A 21,704-nucleotide genomic window follows, 5' to 3' on the forward strand; every position below is an offset into this window, starting at 1 on the left:
TATTTTTTTTTTTTAATCAAACATTGTGTAGTGATATGAGTGTAGTGATATGAGTGGAACTGCATTTATGTTATATGTCTTGGTTGTCCAATTGTGGCGGCTAACAAGCTAATGCATCTTGACTTAAGCTCGTAAGCAAACGTCTGGGTCACATAAATGTGACCATATAATTTAAAATCATACTCATTCCGGTGGCTATTTTTCTAAATAGTATTTTTCATCTGAGCTTGGAATTGAACTGGGTAAAATTGGTACATTTTTTTGCCTTTTTTTTGTGTTTTTGTTTGATCAAATATAACGCGCTTTTTTTATTTTCTGATCTTCAGTTGTCATTTAAAAACAGAAAGCATGAATGGCGTGGATTGTTTCAGCGTACGGTGGCACCTTGGCTGTCTGTTGGAGAGATGAGTCGTCGTTCACCGTATTAGATGCTTTGACTTACAAGCAAAAATTTGAGATACAAACACTAGATTTTGGCAGCGAACTGAAAATAGGCCACGGGCTTACAGTACCCCAAATGTCAATTAGCACTCTCACTAGACAGTGACATAACGTACAATGTCGTATGTTTTGAAAACAACCACTAGCTAGCATAATGACACACACCTGTTTTGTGTTACAAGCATCGTCGCAGAACAAATCAAATTTGTAAGTCTAGGCACCACTCCGATTTATGACCTTACTTCTATTTAGATGAAAGCGGACCGAGGCCCTTAAGCGTGCGAGCCTTGAAAGATCTCGATCTGCCAGGCATTGCCGCGAGACGCGCAGCAGACAGGATGAAATTAGCACTCTTACTAGACAGTGACATAACATACAATGTCGTATATTTTGAAAACAACCACGAGCTAGCATAACGAAACACACCTGTTTTGTGTTACAAGCATCGTCGCAGAACAAATCAAATTTGTAAGTCTAGGCACCACTCCGATTTATGACCTTACTTCTATTTAGATGAAAGCGGACCGAGGCCCTTAAGCGTGCGAGCCTTGAAAGATCTCGATCTGACAGGCATTGCCGCGAGCCGCGCAGCAGACAGGATGACTCAGGTAGCTTCCGATGGCGTGCCAAGTCCAATCAGGCGCCCTTACGCCTGGCCCTTCAAACTGGCACAAGCGCCGTGCGTGTGCACAAATCTTCATATCTGTCATGAGATACAGTGGACTGGATTCGCGCACCAGAGTCTCCGATCGCCACTTTATCTTGTTGCTTCCATCCATTTCATTATGCTTAATTTGTTTAGGGTCATGGTCATGGGACTACATTTGAAAAAAAATTAAAAATCGAAAAAAAATCATCACTCCGTCCAGACCTAGTTGGACTCACAGTCGCCTGACTGTAATTAAGAGGTAAGCGGCGGTCCATGCATTGTTGCAGCCGCTGTTGGCCAAGAACAACACGAACAGCTAGTCGTGATGCCGCGTGACATATCAAATGACACCACAGCTCCGCGCATCAACCGATTTAGGAGCTGCACAAGAGGATCGTGACTGCAGAGGGTCATGAGGTTTCATCCCCAAGAGTTTTTCCTAAAATACCCAACAAAGATTGATTCATTAGAGCAGGACCACCGGCGCGGTGTGGGTTGCTACATAGAGAATTTGGGTTACGTGTGCTGATTAGTAAACATAGACCATTTGCGGTTTGTGGAGTAAAAAAAAAAAAAGCATACATTGTCAGGGGGGAACTGATATGGAAGGGCGGACGAGACCGCAGCTGTCCTGTGTCGAATAAATAACTGCAGGCAAACCTTTTTTATGTGCTAGCAAGTTGCTAGCTTGTTAGCTAGCAGTCGTTTTGCTACATGGCGAGCAGTGGCCGTTGCAAGGAATGTAAGGATGTGGCTAATAACTGATAAATACTTGTTAGCTTGTTAGCTAGCATTCGTGTTGCTACATGGCGAACAGTGGCCGTTACAAGGAATGTAACGTTGTGGCTAATAACGGATAATCATGTGGAAGAGAAGACGTCCTGAAGAAACGCCGCTTGAGCGTTTTTGATGACACGCTTCACCGCACTTGGTGGGCTAACCGACGGCTTCCGACGGAGTTCCGTTCCTAAGGTGACGACGTCACCTGAACCCGTGCAGAGTCGGAACGCGCCGTAGTCTGTCACTAGCGCAGTAGTAAAGTCCCGAGTATGAAAAATATTTTTAGAGCATAAATATATGAACAAAAAAAGTATGCCGATAACACATGCCTGAGCCATTTGATGAGAACAAACAGGGCCACTCTTTGGTACTTTTGAGTACCTGTTAAACTTGTGATAAACTTTTCTTTTTGGACTATTTATTCAATGTGATGCTTGCGTCTACAACTCCATCTGGTCCTGAGACGCTCGCACGAAAGGCTTGTTTGCTGAGAGTAAGGCCGAACAGATTGGGCGACTTCTGTGTGTCGGAGCAAATGATCGGATGGATGGTTGAACTGATTTGGGTTTAGAAAGGACGACAAGGTTTCTCTTGGGAAGTTTCTGTCCAGAGGAATGTGATGCCTTTTGTCGTCACGCTTGGCAGATGGATGGTGAGTCTGCCCGGGTTTGGATTAGCGCTGTAACTGCGTCGCTCGGCGCAACAAGTTGCTGACCATCGGCGAATAAATTTCCGGGTACCGAGATTCAATTAGCCAAAACAGCATGCAGTATGTAAATAAGTGTTTTACTAAAATACTGTGCGGAACAATCTTTTTGCAGGTTAATCCCAGAGACATGAAGCAAAGTTTGTATTCAGCAATCAAAATACGGCAATGTAAGAAATGAAAAAAACGAATTTTCTTTTTTGTATATTCAGCTTTGCATTTCTTAAATTCACATTGGGTATAGCAGCAAATTATTTTCTTGTCCAGAAACAATTTCAGTGGGGAATATAGTTGTCTCTAGAGTCCATATTTTTGCCTATTTTTGCTGTTCAAAGATGAAGGTTCTTCGCTTTAACACGGTTCCTGCCAGACCTCTCCGAAAAGTGGCCTCGATCACCCAAAAATTGTTTCATGTCAATCTGAGGTTAGCTTAGCCCTTAGTTTGACTTTATCCATCTTTCTTCATCATCCCTTTGTGAGAATGATACTTTTTAGAAATGGAGCGTACTCTTCGGCACTGCGGCGCCCATGACTGACTTTGGAGCGACTCTGCAGCGTGTTTGGGCGCATTAGTCGCCACCTGAAGCTGATATGAGCGACCCGCGTGTGTCCAGCTCAGCGAAGCTTTTTGGGACATTTGGTTCTCGGTTTTGCTCTTGAGTGTGTTTTGTTGAATTGCAAATGCAGTCGTATCATGATATAGACGCAATTTATTTGCTTTACTGGGCCACAAAAAAAAGCCTGTGGCTGGCTGGATCTGCCCTTGAGGATGACACCTGTGCTGCAGTTGATTTTATTGAGCACCGATCGAGGTCTCGGGGGGGAGAAACAAGTGAGGTTCGGAGCCAGCGGCTTTGTCGAGACATTGGGCGAAGGTCAACGTCTTTGGTCCGCCCTTAATTGTGTGTGTGTGTGTGCTCTGTCAACACAGTTGAGCAATCAGTGCGTTTAATGGAGCGCAGCGTTCAGTTCAGGTGAAAGGTGAAAAGAAACCACAAAGTGAGGAGGAAGAATTGAGGGATGAAGGTACACACGGGTGTAGATTTAATGTCAGCCAATAGCCGCGGATGAATACATGGTACACACACACACACATGCACACACATGCAGCTGTTTCCAGCGTAGACTATATAGAGTTCCATCTCATCTCCTCTTTCATCAAATCGACACCCGACTTGAAACACAAGTTGCACATGGCCTCCTTCCCATGTGACCCGCGGATGTCTTGTTCATTTATGACCCCAAGTTGAAACTGATTACCGTATTTTCCGCACTAAAAGGCACACTTAAAAGCCTTCCATTTTCTTAAAAGCACACAGCGCGCCTTAAAATCCGATGCGCCTTGTGTATGTATGGTCATGACGGTAATATTTCGACCCTAAAATGGCTCCTTGCTCGAGACATGCTGACAACGCAGAGTTCAAACTTAAGGCGATCGGTTTCGCAGTTGAACACGGAAACAGAGCAGCGGCAAGAGAGTTCAAAATTCAATTTGTTATAACTTGCTCTTAGTTAAGTGAACTGTGTCGCTGCTTTATTAAATAGGTTTTACTGACATCTGATCGTTCTGTTGGCGTTTCCTTGAGCATAGCTCCATCTAGTGGATGCATTGTAGATTGCGCCTTATAATGCGGCGCGCCCAATGTATGAAAAAAAATTACAAAATAGGCCATTCATTGAAGGTGCGCCTCATAATCCAGTGCAGTGTGGAAAATATGGTAACTTTGGATTGGAGGGCGAAGGGATGCAAATGTTTCCCGGGGGTCGGATGGGGGGGGGGGGCTGGTTGAGGGGGTCTTGTATTTTACTACGGGGGACAACGAATGGCTTTCGTGCGACCCCTGATTGATTTGTTTGTGAAGGGCTGTGTCGCCAAGCCTTTCTACAAATAGTCTATCTCCAGTTAATGGGATCATTCATTTATCGGGGTGTTTCTCTTGCCGGTGCTACAAACAAGGTTGTATTTAAAGGTCGTTTCATACGTTTGTTTGATTAAATTGCTGCTTGTTCCAATCAAGCTGAAGGGATGGAGGGCTGAAACACTAATCAATCTGTCACAAAACCAAAAGGAAAAAAAAAAAAAGAAGGTTTTTGCGGCACAAAGAGAGTGATAGTGCGAGAGAGCAAACAGTGAAACAAAACAAGATGAATGAGAGGTAGAGTCCCGAATTGTTAAAAACAAAAGTGAAAGGATAACCATAGTTTGTAGTTTGGACAAGATGTATTTTTTTTTTCCCTCCAAATTTCCACGGTAACTAGCTTCAACCGGCTTGTGCGGCCGCCACCATCTTTTCTGCTCTGACCCACATTGCTCAAGGCGCACACATGACTGCCTCGTATACAAACGCTCACAAAGGCGGGCAGGAGTCAGCGTCCAGCCGAGCTGCAACACGACAAGATCTCAAACCGGTCCAGTCCTGCCCCCCGCCCTCCCCCGTCCCCGTTTGCCTTCTCGTTCTGCGTCGTCCGTTAACACCTCCCTTCGCGACTCACGCCTTCCATCCAGCGTCCAAGGAGAAACACACAAGTGGCTGCCATTGTCCCACTGCCTCCGTTTTGCACATTTTCCCGCAGTCATTCAGTCACAAGAGGCGTCAAAATGAATCGATGAATCGGCAAGTCGTCGATGATCAGATTAATCGACGACTATTTTAATCATCGAGTGATCGTTTGCTTCAAATTGTCTCCGTTTTCTAATTTCAGCCACTCAACAGTAATTATTCTTTCATTTCTTTCATCTTTCATGAGGAAGACTGTTGATGACGATGATTTTTTTTTTGTATTTAAGACAGGCTAACATTTGCAAACATCTGCTTTTGCTTTGGAAAACAATGACCCAAACAGTAACTGGAACAGTTTCAAAAAGGTTGGTGAGTGGAACATCAATGCCTCCTGCGTGATATTGCGTAGTTGTTTTATTTGAGGTCGACGCACTAACCAGTCGACACCGGGCCTCCCCAAATTAAATTAATTAAAATAAAATTAATTTAGTTTAAAAAAAACCCACACATTTTAAATACGAAGAAATTAATAGAAACACAATAAATGTGATTAAATTATACAAAAATGTAATCCAATTGAAGTACCTTGAAAGGAAAATTTAATTACACAAAAATCACTGGATGAAGCGTACTACAGTCAAATGATTTGAAATCAAATACTGAACTGGAATATAAAATTGAAATAAACAAAACAAAAATAAAACACAGTATAAATTATGACGTTAAAAAAAAAAAAAGCATTAAAAGGACTGCATTCGCTTGAAGGTCCGTTGGACTTGGAGCAGAAGCGCGGCGTGGCAACTTCTGAGGTAGCCGACGGCTCAATTGAAGATGATGCGTGCTGGTTAATCAGTAATGGGAATAAGTGAGGGAACAGGACACCCTAACCCGAGTCGTGCGCCGTCGCCATGGTGATACACCTGATCTTAATGCAGCGGGCGCCTCAGCCGGGTCCCTCAAGTGGGTTCAAAGGTCACATCGTGGGGCAGCATTTTTTTTTTTGGGCATGATGGAATATCGACTATTCTCTCCTCACCACAGAATGTTGGGTTCTTTTACATTTGAAGCATTCCAAGTCTTTTCCGGCGGCTTCAGTGTCCCGTCGCTCACCCCCTCTTTGTCCTCTCCACCTCATCGCCTCCCCTGTCTTCCTCTATTTGCCGCTGACGTCTCGTTTGCATTGTGTCGCCTCATATTTTCGGCGAGTCTTAACAGCATCGCCGGCTGAGAGTCGCAGCCGTTTGTTTTGTGAATCGCGTTCAGTCGGCGCTTCATCCTGTGGGATGAAATGTGTGAGAGAAAGGCGAGATAGCCTTTGGCGCGAGAGAGGTGACAATGACGGCAAAAGGAAAAGGAAGGCCGGCGAGGGGCGGTGGAAAGATGCGCAGGACGACGATTGCGGAAGACGGAGGGAGACGAGGGCGGCGAGTCTCGGCAGACTCGGGTGACGTCGGGTCACCGGCGCGTCGAGGCGGTGGAATGTTAATGTCCTCCTTGGTTCATGTGCGTGTGAGCAGCGTTGCATAATGCCCACGTGTAGAAAACGAAAAGTGTGAATTGAGCTGACTTTGCTGATGTTGCAGAAAATACGGCAAAATGGAATGCGTGCGACGAAATGAAGGAATAGAATAACTGGAATTCAATTCAAATAGGTGGTGTTTGCATTCAATTGAAATCAATTACATTGAAAGTCACTAAAAGTGCACACAGATTTAAAATGAAATAAAATACAAAAGAAATTGCCAGTAATTAAATTGATGAGGGTCACTGATGGTGCATCCATTTCTCAAATTAAAAATGAGTTGTTGTTTTACATTTTTGTCGATGCATAACATACATGGCATAAAATTCGAAATAAATTTGCACAAAATTAAATACATTTCAATTAAAATTGTAATTTAATTTATTGAGTTAATGTGATTGGTAGTGCGTGTGCATTCATTTTTTCCTTAAATTGAATATAAAAAAAATGTTTTAGTTAATTGCACAGAATAAAATCCCAAATTAAATTGCACAAAAGAAAAATACATTGAAATGAAATAAATTGAAATTAAATTCACTTAAATTGAGGAAATCCACTGAGCGTGGACACGCGCATTAAAGCTGATGAAATTTCAAGCGTGGAATCATACAAACAGACACCATGAATTTAATGAAAATAAATAATTGTATTAAATTTTGTCAAAATATAATCCAACACATAGAATCGAATAAAGAATAATTTGATAAACTACAAACACAAAGTCACACATTGAAATCCGATGTCATGCAACAAAAAAAAAAAAAAAAACACAACTTCAACTGAATAAAATAACGTTTGACTAAATGCAAACAATTTAATAAATAATATGAATTCAATTTTGTTTTGTTTTCTGAGCTCGTCACACAAATATCCCAAATTGATACTGGCACGCACGCACGCACGCCAGCCTTAGTCACTGTCTGCCAGACAACAGTGTTGATATTGTGTCTGCGAACACTCTTCCTTCTGTTGTTGACGGGGCCCCTTCCTGAAGCGCACGTGCCTTTCATACACTTGCTATCATTCCCAATCCCACATATTCTTATTTCCTCCGCCTGAAGGAGATGATCGGTCGCCGGACAAGCAGGGTGTGATGTAGCGTTGCAAGTTGAACTACGGCTTCAGCGCGCTCATCTTTTCCTGCTCTTATTTCATCAATATTACGTTAGCCACCGTGCTAGCCGTTATAATCCAAAAGGGGAAATGTGACTGCAAAAAAAAAAATCATTCGTTTTTATCCTTTACGCCTTGAAATACCCCTCCGCAACAGAAAAATCGGTGAACGGTGATGTAGCGAGGGATTACTGGAGACACTCTATGTACCGCATTTTCCGCACTATAAGGCGCTTCGGAGTATAAGGCGCACTTTCAACGAATGGCCTATTTCAAAACTGTTTCCATATAGAGGGCGCTTTGCGTTATAAGGCGCCTAGAATGGAAGCTACAATAGTGGCTGCGGTTGCGTTATGCATCCACCAGATGGAGCTGCGCTAAAGGGAATACAATACAGCTTTATTGATATCGCGCTTTCACAACCGCTGCAACTGTAACAAAGCACATCATTTAAAATACTACATCCAAGAAATCAGAATATTGACTCAAATATAAGGTGGATCGAATTATAAGGCGCACTGTGGGCATTTGAGAAAATGGAATGCTTTTAGGTGCGCCTTATAGTGTGGAAAATATGGTATTTGCACCTCATGAGTCCACACATCCAGCAGAGATGGACATTGTCAAGGATCCTTCGCATGTGGGTGTCAAGATGTCACATGACTTAGGGGCTGCCACCCAAATTCTTAACTCTGTTGAGCGTGTGTGTGTGTGCGCACAGAAGAGGACAGTGTAACGCTGGCGTGTGTTTTCCTGCATTGTTCTCGCTCTATGGAGAAAAACTTTGCCTCGAAGAAGCGATGGAGTCTGGCCTCATGCGCACGACGACTGCGCCGCTGGGCCTTCAGAATAAGGTAGCTCCGAACGTACACTCGCGGGTACACCGGGTTCATAGGTGGTACGCAGCGTCGTTAGCCCTGTTGATTTCGCAGGCGAGCGCAAGCTGGCGGATTTGCGAGAGGGAGGGCTGCGCCGTTGTGTGAGTGGTCTCGGCCGGTCCTTCAATTCCCTTTAAATATGACGGCGAATCGTTCAGCACATATGCACTGTGACGTGAACACTTGGAGACCGTCCCACCCACCGCGTGAAGAATGGCAAACGCGCAGTGAGCATTGAAAACCAGGATTCGCCGGCATTTGTGCCACGATGCAGATGTGCTGACCTTGAAAAGAGAGCCCGTTGTCTTTCAGTCTTGTTGCAGTTTTAATATCCAGCACCGTAAAATAAACGCCTGATCTCAGGCAAAAAAGCTCACTGGAATTTGGAGTGAGAAGTGATCGCAATGGAATCAGATAATGAATTCAAATTCCAAACTCATGTTGGCCAATTATTTGTCCTGTTCATTACCACAAGCCACCCCAACTCCTGTGTGTTGTTTTTTTTCTTTTTACTTTTGTCTTTGCGTTTAACACGCATGGGTTCCCGCTGGGTCTGAGTGCGCCGATGTCACCTCTGAATGTCCACTGAATGAATGACTGCACTATGTAGAGAACAAAGTGCAGGCGGCGCACAATGGAACGAATGGCCGATACCCAGCGGGTATGTGTGTGGGTCCCTTTTTTTTTCCTTTCCTGTCATTGTACTGTGCAGAAGTATCAGGCGACCATGAGCTTTGTTGATGTAAATAAAGTTATTGCGAAATATAGGCCGCCCTGCCACGAATAGCAAAAAATGAATCGCCTGTATTGTTAGCATTGCTGCTCGTTTGCGACCGATGCTATTTGTGACCTGTTAATTTCGGTGAGGCGTCAGTGTTGATCGAATTGATTTTGATGATGTTGCACGTGTGCATTTCGGGCAGAACGAATCACATTTATTGTAGTTTTGTCACTGTAAAAGGTCAAAACGGGACAAATTTGACGCCAAAAACAAATATGTAAAAGTTGCACCATTTTGGGACCAGTTTATGAATATTGTACTCATAATGAGATCGGTCACACAGTTACTTGCGCTGAAGCTAGTAGACTCACATCTTCACGCGGTGGGTTGGGGGAGCTGACCAACAGAATCACAGACCGCCCTCCTAGAAGAAAGTAACGATATACGGTAGCGTCCGCATAAACGACTGACGTCGATCGATAACCTCTCGGTGACCTAATGTGGACGAGCGCAATCGAAAATGAATGGACGGCTGGATAGTAGCAAACGTGATCATCAATGGAAGTGTCCGTCTCTCTCAGAATGCTTCTCATTGGATGAGAACCAGGAAGTAGACTGCTGGCCAACAAACTGATGGATACCTACGATTTTATTTGCGGCTTGGCAGAGGTATTCGCTCTTCCCAGTCACAGAACTTGGTCACGATAGCATGGCTGTAACGACATATCTAATGGTGGCAAAAGACCCCCCACCGGTCACGTAGTGTTCTTTTTGTTTTCTTGCAATGCAAACATTATTCCCGGTGAGCAGGTTTCATTGCACAATTTGACTAGCGCCAGTCGTTTTTTGCATGCGGCGCAGGGTTTTGCATGGCCGTCGCTAATGATTAGATGGCGTGTTTTCAGAGCCTCTGTAGGGTTGCAAGTCGATGCATCGCACAGCATGTGGTCTTGTATCTTTTGGAGGCCCGTGGGGGTGGGCGCGGGGGGGAGTTCAGCATCAGTCAATTGAGCCTGTATTGATCGATGAGGCCTGGGCTATGCGGAAACAAAGCGCGGCCTATTTTGTTTTATTTACAGAAGTCTGTAGCATCTCTCGCTTCTACTTGAAGACAAACACTGATGATTTGACGTACCTGCAAAAAACAATTTTTTTTTTAAACGAATGGGTCCCTGTTGATCCTGATCGTCGAATGAGAAGATTGGTGACACTCTGGGCACTCCAAGATTTCTCATCAAGCTTGTTTTCATTCGGTTCGTAGGAGTGCTGGATCTGATTCCAGCTGACTTGGGGCGAGAGGCGGGATAGGCTCCGAAGTAGTCATCACCCAGTCAAACATTCACGCTCACTGGACCATTTCGAGTCCTCAGTCAACCTCACTTGCATGGTTTTTTCGACCGTGGCAAGAAGCCGGTCTGCCCTGACCGAGATTTGAACCCTGAACCGCGGAAATGTGAGGCAAACGTGCCCAGTCATGATCATGGAGAAGCACACAGTCAGCTGGAACTGGTTGGAGTACTCGCGACGCCAAAGAGGACAAGCACTAAGGAAAATGGATGCGATGGAAGAAAGTGATTGATTGGGCCGTATGGAACCCAGTCTGTGATTTATGGTTATGAACCGGAGGTTGATGAAAATATGGGAATTGATTGGGAGAAGTCTCAAAGTGTCCTTGAGCATGCGTTTAACTTCCCCGGAGTGGAGAAGTGCTTCATTAGCCTTTTTCACACAGAGACCCTGCAAAATAGCTGAGTCCCAATCTGACATTGATTTGCCTTTGACACAGAACCCAACACAACTGGAACTTGGCGTCCAAACAGCATCCCGCCACCAGATATGTCGATGCGAGATGACATCAATGCGAGTAAAATTCTTGAGAATGTGACAAATGGGTGGGAAAAGTCAACGTCAGGTGTTAAATGTCACACCACTGTTCCCGGTATTGAGGAGTGAGCAGCCTTTTACACGGGTGCGGTATACGCTGCGATGCTACACAGTGAACCATGCATTCAAACAAAAGCAGCGTCACTCCGTCCTTCTGGAAGCCGACGTAGGAGCCTTATTTTTTATTTTTTTTTCTGAATGGTCAGGATCTTCCTCTCGTGCTTTGGCTACCTACCAGAAGGCTTAGCAAGCCACATGGGGTCCATCATAGAGCTGAAAAACAAAAACAAGACATCTTCGTACCTCCATTTTGTGTCCATACAGAAGCAACCTGGGGATTAAAAAAAAAAAAAATTCCAGCTTTACTTGACGGTGTAAAAAAGGGCTGATGTGTTTTTACATATGTGTGCTCAGACAGGCATCAGATTCAAAGCAATCTGTAGACCTGCAGGCCGGTGCATCAAAAATGGATGCAGAGAGGTTAAAGCCGGGCTATCTCATCCTGAAAATAGTCTCGGGTCTCAGGTGTGGACTCCGACAAACACTCCGGAGGAAAGAGCGGCGAATGAGTCAGCTGTCCCGCCGGCGCCGACGCAGGGCCAAGATGGAAACACCAAGGGGAATGAAAAATGGCTGGCACGCAAATCAATCGGAGACCTTTGGAATGTTTTGGCAGACCTGAAGGACGACCGGCATTGTGAATCCCAAATGTCAAGACTGAGCAGAGAGGATGACGACGATGATGATGATGATGGTTTCTAAGGAAAAATACCTCAGTTACCACGGTGATAACTAGACATTTTCGAGGATGAATCATCACGTGGCGTGCAGTAAACCAAAGAACATATACGGCCTGATTAACCAAGATCCCAAGTAGCTGGTGCTAAATTGCGATGAAAGAAATTTTTATTTTTTACTCTGTACAGATGTGCTCGCTGTTGGTGAGCGCGTTGTGTGTGACCTACTAGGAATTGCGGCTCACCTGGTACCGGGTTTAAAAACGGTCGAGGCGGCCCTATTTCAAAATGGTTTACACTTTAGTTAGCGCTGACGTTTTTTGCCGTGGAAAATTAAGGCGAGCACCTTCCAACACAAGATGAAGCTTGGAATGACGGAACTGGAAGTGTTAGCGGAAGACAAGCAAACAATAATACCGAGAGTTCCGGAGAAGAAACCGGTTGCCCGGATCGTTTTGCGTTTTTGCCACTGCATATAAACAATGTTTTGGTTGATATAAGTCGTCCCCAAGCGCAATGGCAATCGACGCTTTTTAAACTTGGAGCAGCGCACCCGTAAAAACTGCTCTGGGAGAGGCCTGCGCCGTTTGCCACAATGCGGAGAAATAACCCAGACGCAAGCAAATTCAGAGTTGAGACAAGTGTTTTTTCCGAAGTGATATGGCATGACTCCTCCTTATGACTGGCCCCGAATCCGACCTGAGATCACTTGGAAGCTTTAAAAAGTGGATGCCCCTCCCTCAGAGGTCGACAAGAGCCAGAAGCATTTTACGGACTCTTTTTAAGCAACATGATTTGTCTCTCCCAGATTAAGAGTTCATTTTAATTCAGGCTACGGGTTGGTTACGGAGATTGCAGTTCTTGTAAATTCTCCTGTTATTATTATTTTTTAAAATATTGTGCAATACTTGGCAATTTCAGTGTCATTTTAGAGTCATGTGAATATTTTGGACTCGTCTGTTTTTGAAGAAAATTATAACCTTGGAGTTTATCTGCTTTTGCAATGAAATGAGATCAAATGCCACCGAAGTTTGATTTTTTTCCACATTGGCCTCTTTAATTGCGGTATCTTATATTCAATAAGAAAAAAATGAGTTGCTCTCACCCAAAAAAAAAACAAAAAAACTAATTAGACTTAAGTTGACAGAAAATGAAGATGTCTGCATTTTCATTTGAACTCTTGAACTCTTGGAAGATTTTAGGTATGGTGCGAAGTAAGCAGAAATAGGTCACAATGTGCTAGCTTTGCAGACAGTGGGTTTTAGAATCTAGAACTGGAAATTATCCACATACATACTGTCAATCTCTTCTACGGAGGATCCAATCTGCAGGGCAAAAAAAAAAAAAAACCTGTCAAGGTGACAGCGCATTCTTGCACGTGTGCTGTGTTCATGTTTCAAGGGGCCCGCCTGTTTAGAGGGTAAACCTTGGAAGTTGTTTTGACATTTTTTTTTTTCAGCTGTGCACTGCCGAGTCAGCAGTTCACGGGAGCCAAACTGCTCCGACACAAAACAAGCGGAGCTCTGTGCAATGGGATTCTAATGCAGGATGATTGGCAAAGAGTCCTTTGTGTCCATGTCATCGTGGTCGCATTCCTTAGATTTGTCATCTGGTGAGAAGCCATTTTCAAGCAAGCCACCTTGTTTTTTCTTTTTTTTTCTGTCAAAATAACAACAGTGCATCATGAAAACTCTTGACAAAGAGTGTCATCGGGTGCCCTTTCGTCAGAGACTGAGCGTAATCGGTGTTTATGCCGTCCTGACTGTCTATGCCCGGGGGTCGGCAACCCGCGGTTCCAGAGCCGCATACGGCTCTTTAGCGCCGCCCTAATGTCCCCCGCCTACTGCCTACTGCCCGAAGTCAGCTGGTATAGGCTCCAGCACACCCCCGTGACAACTTGTGAGGGTCAGAAAATGGATGGATGGATGGAGGGCTCATTGTGTATTTGTAGCCAACGTAGTCATTTTGATAGTAGGCTAATATAAATACATACAGCGTGTGTTGCCTTCATTATAAGGCTTATATAAGGCTTTTAATTTTTTTGCGGCTCAAGACATATTTTTCCATATTGGTCCAATATGGCTCTTTCAACATTTTGGGTCGCCGACCCCTGGTCTATGCTATGAAAAGAAAGAAAGAAAAAAAAAAAGACGACAATTTGACCTTGCACTTGATAGATGGCTGAATCTCATTCCTGGCGTCATCAAAACAATTTCTCCTTGGGTTTTTAGTCGTGTGTGTGTGTGTGTGTGTGTGTGTGTGTGTGTGTGTGTGTGTGTGTGTGTGTGTGTGTGTGTGTGTGTGTGTGTGTGTGTGTGTGTGTAAATATTTGTACGTCTGGAGCACTCGACGATAACGGCCAATGCTGATGATTTTCTGGCAAAAATAGATCAGTCGTCTTGATGACCGTATTCTGCTGTCCGTTCCAATTTGAAGAGTAACCGCTACTGATTCCTTAAATGCAGGGTGCATCCCTGCCCGCCAACAAAACAAACAAACGTAAATAATTCCAAATATGACAGGCTGAGAAACGACGTATTTTTCATCAAGTTGGTAGGAATGAAAAATGACACGGGAAAATACTATGTGCTAATCAGCTAACAGTACGTTGACTGCCCGTGAACCCACCTTTGTTTTGTGTTTTGTCTTCAGATTAGAATTTTTTTTCACCTTGTTCCCAATCAGCTCTCCACTTGGCAGACTGTATTTGATTATTTTCCTCAAAAATATCTGCTAGACCTTCCTGTATGGCTGTCTTCGCACATTTTAGAGCCCACAATGCCTTATCGTCGCCAGCCAATGCCATTCTTTACCCTTGAAAAATATAAAACTAGCTTAGACGAAAGCCTGAACTTGAGGTCAAAGCAGTTTTTAGTTTTGACACGTTGGGTTAGAGTTAATATAAATAGAAGTGAAATAATGATTTTTGTTTTTTGGGCCTTTGTCCTTTACCCCTGATGACCTTGGAGGCTGACGTCGCCGAATAAATGGAATGTTTTGGAGCCTGTATGTTTACCCCTTTATGGTCCTTACTCTTGGAAGGTCAATCACGGCGACGGTTACGCCGAGACTGGAGCCAATCACGGTAACTATGGCGACAGTGTACACACATGCAGTCGAGGAGTTCTTCTAATGCGAAAATGAGTCCCCATTAGGGGAAGGGGGAGTACTTAGCGCTGCTTCAGCCAGGGGATTGGGGGGGGGGGTGCTAATCACAACTGATTGCCACGACTAGATGTCACTTTTGGAGATGTCTTTGGAGTAAAATGCATAATAAGAAACATGTGGGAGGACATGTTCTGGCCTTCTGTTTTGCCTCTACACAAAAGGAAAAATGAACTTTTCTCATTCAGTAGTGGGTGATATGTTATTGTCTGCCTCTCCGTTTTTCCAGGGGTGGGGGGGATATGTTCGAGACTCACCCGCCATATGTGAAAATTGAATAACACAAATAATTCCGTTACACAACCAACGCACAGCTCTAGAGGCGCACATGCTCTACTGGTGCAAGTTTGCGCTGTTTGGGGAATTCGGCAGACCGTGTTGTTCCTCACTTTGCGTGCCGACAAACCGAGGGCTATTTTCAATTACTTGCCCCTGGCGCACCTGACAATTTGGTAGCAGAAAGCTTTCGACGGGGTGTAAATGGTCTAAGTTGTGGCGCAGATGGTGGAACAGGATTTTGGTGGATTTTATCCAGGAACGCGATCTCCAAGTGCTCATAATCTGCAATTTGCCATTTTTTTTATGAATATACTTAATTTGTTTAGTTTCGCCGATCTGCGCAGAGTCCAGCGAGTCTGTTAGGCTTCCTCAATATAGACGGTGAACCTCTATTGCACTGAGTTTAAAAAGAACGATGGCAGCCGGTAATCAGCTGTGTGCACTCCTACAACGGCGCAAACACCCATATCAAGCTGCACTGTCTATGAAAATACCAAAAGGAAGAAAAATTTCCAACCATGTGGACAGTTGGACTGCACTTTGGGCTGGACAATAATAGGACCCTCAAAGTCTCGGGATACTACGGTTGAATATCCGAATGGCAACTCCCAAGTGGACAAATATATTACGTGCCCCTCTCCCGTTATTGTGTTTAATAATGCGACATCAACTTTTGCCTTGCTCCTTTATGTAATGACGGCGCACCTCATTACATGTCACGTGACCTTGTACCTAACTGCCGTCTTTCTCTCGCTGTTTCTCTCTCTGCGGCTGGTTTGCTCGCCTCCCTTTCGCCGTTTCTTCAGACTGCGGTGTATTTAATGCCCTCCTGTAATATTCTAGCGGGACTCGGCTCGCATCCAGGAAGTTATGAGGGCGTGGGAGGTGTGGCTGAGTTGTGCTACCATCGACCGTATCAGAAAAAAAAAAGGAAAAAAGCAGAGAGTGTAGCTGTGATGTATAAACGGCCTACGTGACAGGCTTGGTAAAGACGCGGCATCCTATAGTGCAAGGACATCGTGTCGGTTGTAACGGATGGACAATGAAATCTCAGCACCAATCTTCTTCCCGTCACATCAGCTCCGGGCAAGCCGACGTCGTTGTCGTCGTCGCTGCCCACTTTTGAGTCTTTGTGTACCGGATTGCCCAGAAACCACCACCCCCTATAACCCAGCACCCCTTCTTTCGCTGCAGTTGCCACGGCAACGCACCGAGATCATGTGTCTGCGCTTGTGACCGCCGTTAAATGCAGCTTTCACATGCTGTCTTTTGTGTTGATGTTTTTATGGGCGTCATGACAATGAAGACGACGATGGGATGTACACGACACGTCGGAGTGCCCGATTTTTGTGGGCATTTAAAGGGGGAACTTGATGAATTGAATTCGGTCCATGACAACGCTTGGAACTCAATTGAAACTGATGTCAAATCACTGTTGCACATTGAAATGAATTGAAATGCCATTAATTTAACACACTGGTGTCCAACTCAAGGCCCCGGGGGCCCGTCATGTCATTTTATGCGGCCCGTGAAAGCAAATCATGCGTGTCAACTTGCATGATCTTTGCTCATATCTCGACCAAAATGTCAAATTTTCATGTGTCATAAATAATGTTGAGATTTTGCAATAATTTTGTTCGCCTATTGACACGCATTTGAACAATAATCGAACAAACTATTAGTGTTGACTGGACTGATTTCAAAACTAGTAATCCATTAATTTGTCGTGTACAAGTCATAATGCAATGACACGCTTCAATGTTTTTGTGGAATCACTGTCATCAATGACCCTCTGCGCAAAGACGTCACTCCAGAGTGGCCCATGAGAAAATTGAATTTGACACCCCCGCCTTAACACATACTGTACAACAGTAAAGATGAATTACAAGCATAGCATTTGACTGTGTTACATGAATGTCTTTTAGTCTTTAACTTTGCAACAGAGAAAATTTGGCAAAAATCAGCAATTTTTTGGGGGCGGGGGAGGAAGTAGTTCCAAGGAGGAATGTTTGAATGTTAATATGTAAAATGAATAACTAAAGGTCGGTTTTTGCCACTTTTAAAAGAGTTATCAGCTAATTAAATCGGCCAGCCAAATATTTGGGCTGGCCCTAATTTTTAGGAATAAAACAGGACCACTTTTAACATTGATGGTAGTAGTTTGAGAGTCACTTGTTCCATTTTCTGGTACTTGGTGTGAAAAGAAAAAAAAAACCCCTACTACCTCAGAGCATCAATACAGAACTTTCTTTCAGAACTTTCAACACAATAACAAGCTGCGGATTCCGCTCATCCAGTTCCAGAAATTCTGACATCATTTCCCGAGTTTTTTTCTTTATGGTTGGGATTCCTGTTGCGCACCACCTGTCAGCCACACACACTTCCACTGCTGACATAAAAAAAAAAAAAAAAAACCAAAAAGAAATAGATAAGTAGGAAATGTCTGAAGTTGTTATCCGAGTCTGAGTCACACTTGCAGCTCACACTGTGAGTCACCGCCTGGAAAGACCAAACGACACTTGAGGCACACATTTATATCGTCGCCTCGTTTGTCGTCGGCAGGCCTGAGACGCAGCAGAAAGCCTCGCCGAGTGTCCCTCCGCCCCCGCCGCCCCCTCCGCCTCCCCCTGAGCCGGCGGGGCCCCCGGAGCCGGAGGAGGAGATCCTGGGCTCCGACAATGAGGAGCAGGAGGACCCAGCGGATTACTGCAAAGGTCAGGATGGAACACCGTGAAAAGATACACAAGACACCAATCCTGACTGTCTGTACACTGAAAGAAATATTTGTTGAGTTGACTCAATTTTATCATGTCGAGTGGTTGCATGAAATACTTTATCAAATCATCTGGATCCAGACACTTTTTTTTAAAGTAGACATATACCTGTACATGCACTTCAAAAATGTAGCTGGATCCAGATGATGTGATTTTGTGCAGCCACTTGACGAAATAGTAATGACAGAGTAAATTCAACACACCAATATTTTTCAGTGTATTCATGTTTCTGTTTTTTAAATCTATCTATCTATCTATCTATCTATCTATCTATCTATCTATCTATCTATCTATCTATCTATCTATCTATCTATCTATCTATCTATCTATCTATCTATCTATCTATCTATCTATCTATCTATCTATCTATCTATCTATCTATCTATCTATCTATCTATCTATCTATCTATCTATCTATCTATCTATCTATCTATCTACAGTATGTGTCTGTCTGTCTGTCTGTCTGTCTGTCTTTCTCTCTGTCTGTCTGTCTGTGTCTATCTATCTATCTATCTTTTTCTCTCTCGCTCTCTCGTTGCTAGCTGGCTAAGTCTCAACAATTTGATTAGCTAGCTGGCTAAGTCTCAACAATTTGATTAGCTAGCTGGCTAAGTCTCAATAATTTGATTAGCTAGCTGGCTATTGGCTAGCACACAAGCTAGCCAATAGCCAGTTCTATCAAAATTGTACCAACATATATCCAATTGATGGTTTTTTTTTTTCGCATAATTTTTCTTAATCTGTCAAAGTAGACTTGTCTTTGTGCCAAACTCTTCTGTTGTTCAAGCTTTTTCAAACCTCCTCTTGCCTCTTTTTGTGTCTCTCAGGAGGCTACCATCCGGTCAAGATCGGAGATTTGTTCAACGGGAGGTACCATGTGATAAGGAAGCTGGGATGGGGACATTTCTCCACCGTTTGGCTGTGCTGGGACATCCAGTGAGTTAAACACACACACACACACACACACACACACACACACACACACACACACACACACACACACACACACACACACACACACACCTTTTCGCCCTAAAATTTGACACACGCTACATGACTGCACTGACACCAAAGCTCATGACGTTTTGTTTTGTAAGTTGGCAGGCTGCATGAGCGTAACATTAACCCAGTGTCAGCTTTCGCACGCACATACACTCGTATTTACTCACGCTGTCGGTGTTAATTACAGTAATGGAAGTCTTGTGAGCTGGCGTTGGGTTACTTGAAGAGCGCTAAGTAATCAGTCTTTATTGTCGATAAGTAACAGTTCCCACTTCGAGTCGCTGCGTTCATACAAGTCCTGCACACAAACAGCGGAACCTCTAAGATCAAATTTTCCCATAGGAAACAAAATACAGCGACCGGCATGACCCCCGTCTGCTAACCAGTACAATATGAGCAAGAGAATATGAATCAACTATCGCCTACCGACGATTTTCACCACGTAACAAAAAAAAAAAAAAGAAAACAAAACATTCATGGATCCTTGCATCATTACAAGACATCTGATGAGGTCATGACGCATCAACATTATTGTGTTTATGCATCATCATGACTGTTTTTCTCAAACACGTTTGCCTACTTACTCGGTGTTGGTGTGAGTGTGATGAAGTGTGATGAGGCACATTTCTTTCTGTACAATCCAATTGCTGAGGTGTCTGTGTGTGTGTGTGTGTGTGTGTGTGTGTGTGTAGAGTGAAGAACTTTGTGGCCATGAAGGTAGTGAAGAGCGCTCAGCATTACACCGAGACGGCCTTGGATGAGATCAAACTGCTGCGATGTGTGAGCGTCCGATTGGGTCTCCCGTCGTTATCTTGGTGTTTCCTTTCCACTTGAACTTCCTTCATGTTTTTTTTTTTTTTTCCCCCCAGGTGAGGGAGAGCGACCCCGCCGACCCCAACAAAGACATGGTGGTCCAGCTGATCGACGACTTCAAGATCTCCGGCGTCAATGGCATTCGTATCCTGCTCAGGACAGCGTATGTGTTTGTGGGAGGGGGGAAACGGGGCCAAGGGGGCTCGGTGTGTGTGTAAGTTGGCTGGTCTGTGTCAGTGGCTGTCTGACTGACATCATCAACAAGTGCATTGCGCATGCGGCGGCCATGCTTGTCCTTTAACTCTTAGTCCAGATGTGTGCATGGTGTTCGAGGTGCTGGGTCACCACCTGCTCAAGTGGATCATCAAGTCCAACTACCAAGGCCTGCCGCTGCCGTGCGTCAAGAGCATCATCAAACAGGTGAGGACCCAGACCCACGCTGTCCACATCAGTTGCATTCACACTGCATGGTTGAAGACGTACAACGATGTAAACAAGCTCAACCGGAGTCCCTCGGCGCAGATCCTAAAATCATGGAGACGTTACGAAAGTAACATTTCCCGGGCACTGAAGCAACGATTTGGACTTTTGTGCGCAGGTCTTGCAAGGGCTGGACTACCTGCACACCAAATGTAAAATCATTCACACCGACATCAAGCCCGAGAACATCCTGATGTGTGTGGACGACACGTTTGTGAGGCGCATGGCCATGGAGGCCACCGAGTGGCAGAAAGCCGGAGCTCCGCCCCCTTCCGGGTCGGCAGGTAAGGATGCCGCTGAATGTCGCGAGGAAATATCGTCTCTCTCTCTCCCCCTCATACGTCATATCAGTTGCAGTGGGGAAACAATTGTGAATGCAATACTTCCATGACAGCATCCAGGAGGTGGGATGTTTTTTTTATTGCTCCCTGGCTCCCCCTGCAGTTGCGAAGTGCACTTCACTTGTCCCATGATGCTCGTTTGGGCTGAATTTACCTGCGGTTGTTGCAGTGAAATGACTTTTATCAAGGACACATCCTCATCTCGGATCAATCCTTTTTTACAGATGGGCTTGGAATTTATCACGCTCTCAAAGGCCAAGTCCAAATACTAAAGTCCAAACATATATTGAAACTTTCTTCCTTTAAAAAAAAAAAAATGCTTTCTGGATCTACTGGTCAAGTCATATGTAATGTAGTTGTCATATTGGCCCACCAATTAAATCTGACTCCATTAAACTAAGAAAAAAAAAACCAAAAAAAACAAAACAAAACAAAAAAAAATTTTAAATGAAAAAAAAAAAGGTGAGTACAAATGCCCTGTATCGTCTTGTTAATTTCATGTGATTTATCAAACAAGTTGTGTGTCATCGACACCTTTTAGATGAACGGGTTTCATGTTCTTAAAGATATTTTCTGATTTCTACGCCTTTCATTTTTAATTTTGTGTGTGTGTGTGTGTGTGTGTGTGTGTGTGTGTGTGTGTGTGTGTGTGTTACTTATTATTTTATTTTTTATTTTTTTTCATTTAATCCATCCACCCATTTCCTAAACCGCTCATCCTCACAAGGGTCACGGTGTTCAATTAAAACATTTTATTTTTTTTTCCTGCTACTTATTACACGCTTTGACATTTTAGCTCATTAACACGATTGAAATGCTATCAACTGTCGACACTGTTGAAGCGCTTGCACACACACACACATGCACACACACACACACACACACACACACACACACAACCACACACACACACACACA

The 21,704-nt window shown here is 44.1% G+C and overlaps 1 protein-coding gene and 1 long non-coding RNA gene across 6 annotated transcripts in view; one reads left to right on the forward strand and one right to left on the reverse strand.

The window, feature by feature from the left end:
* Positions 1–21,704, forward strand: part of srpk2 (SRSF protein kinase 2) — a 54,603-nt gene that overhangs the window by 22,982 nt on the left and 9,917 nt on the right. For all 5 annotated transcript variants that reach the window (XM_019893354.1, XM_019893352.1, XM_019893356.1 and 2 more), the window contains 6 exons: positions 17,939–18,090; positions 18,978–19,086; positions 19,845–19,932; positions 20,022–20,109; positions 20,279–20,385; positions 20,564–20,729. In XM_019893354.1, coding sequence (XP_019748913.1) covers positions 17,939–18,090; positions 18,978–19,086; positions 19,845–19,932; positions 20,022–20,109; positions 20,279–20,385; positions 20,564–20,729 — 710 coding nt within the window. The remainder of the gene's footprint in view (positions 1–17,938; positions 18,091–18,977; positions 19,087–19,844; positions 19,933–20,021; positions 20,110–20,278; positions 20,386–20,563; positions 20,730–21,704) is intronic.
* Positions 17,024–17,949, reverse strand: LOC109529865 (uncharacterized). The gene is made up of 2 exons (XR_002170903.1): positions 17,861–17,949; positions 17,024–17,765 (listed from the first exon to the last, which is right to left on the reverse strand). It is a non-coding gene; the product is annotated as an uncharacterized LOC109529865 (long non-coding RNA).

This window comes from Hippocampus comes, unplaced genomic scaffold (assembly GCF_001891065.2).
Source record: "Hippocampus comes isolate QL1 unplaced genomic scaffold, H_comes_QL1_v1.1 scaffold62, whole genome shotgun sequence".
Lineage (NCBI taxonomy): Eukaryota > Metazoa > Chordata > Actinopteri > Syngnathiformes > Syngnathidae > Hippocampus > Hippocampus comes.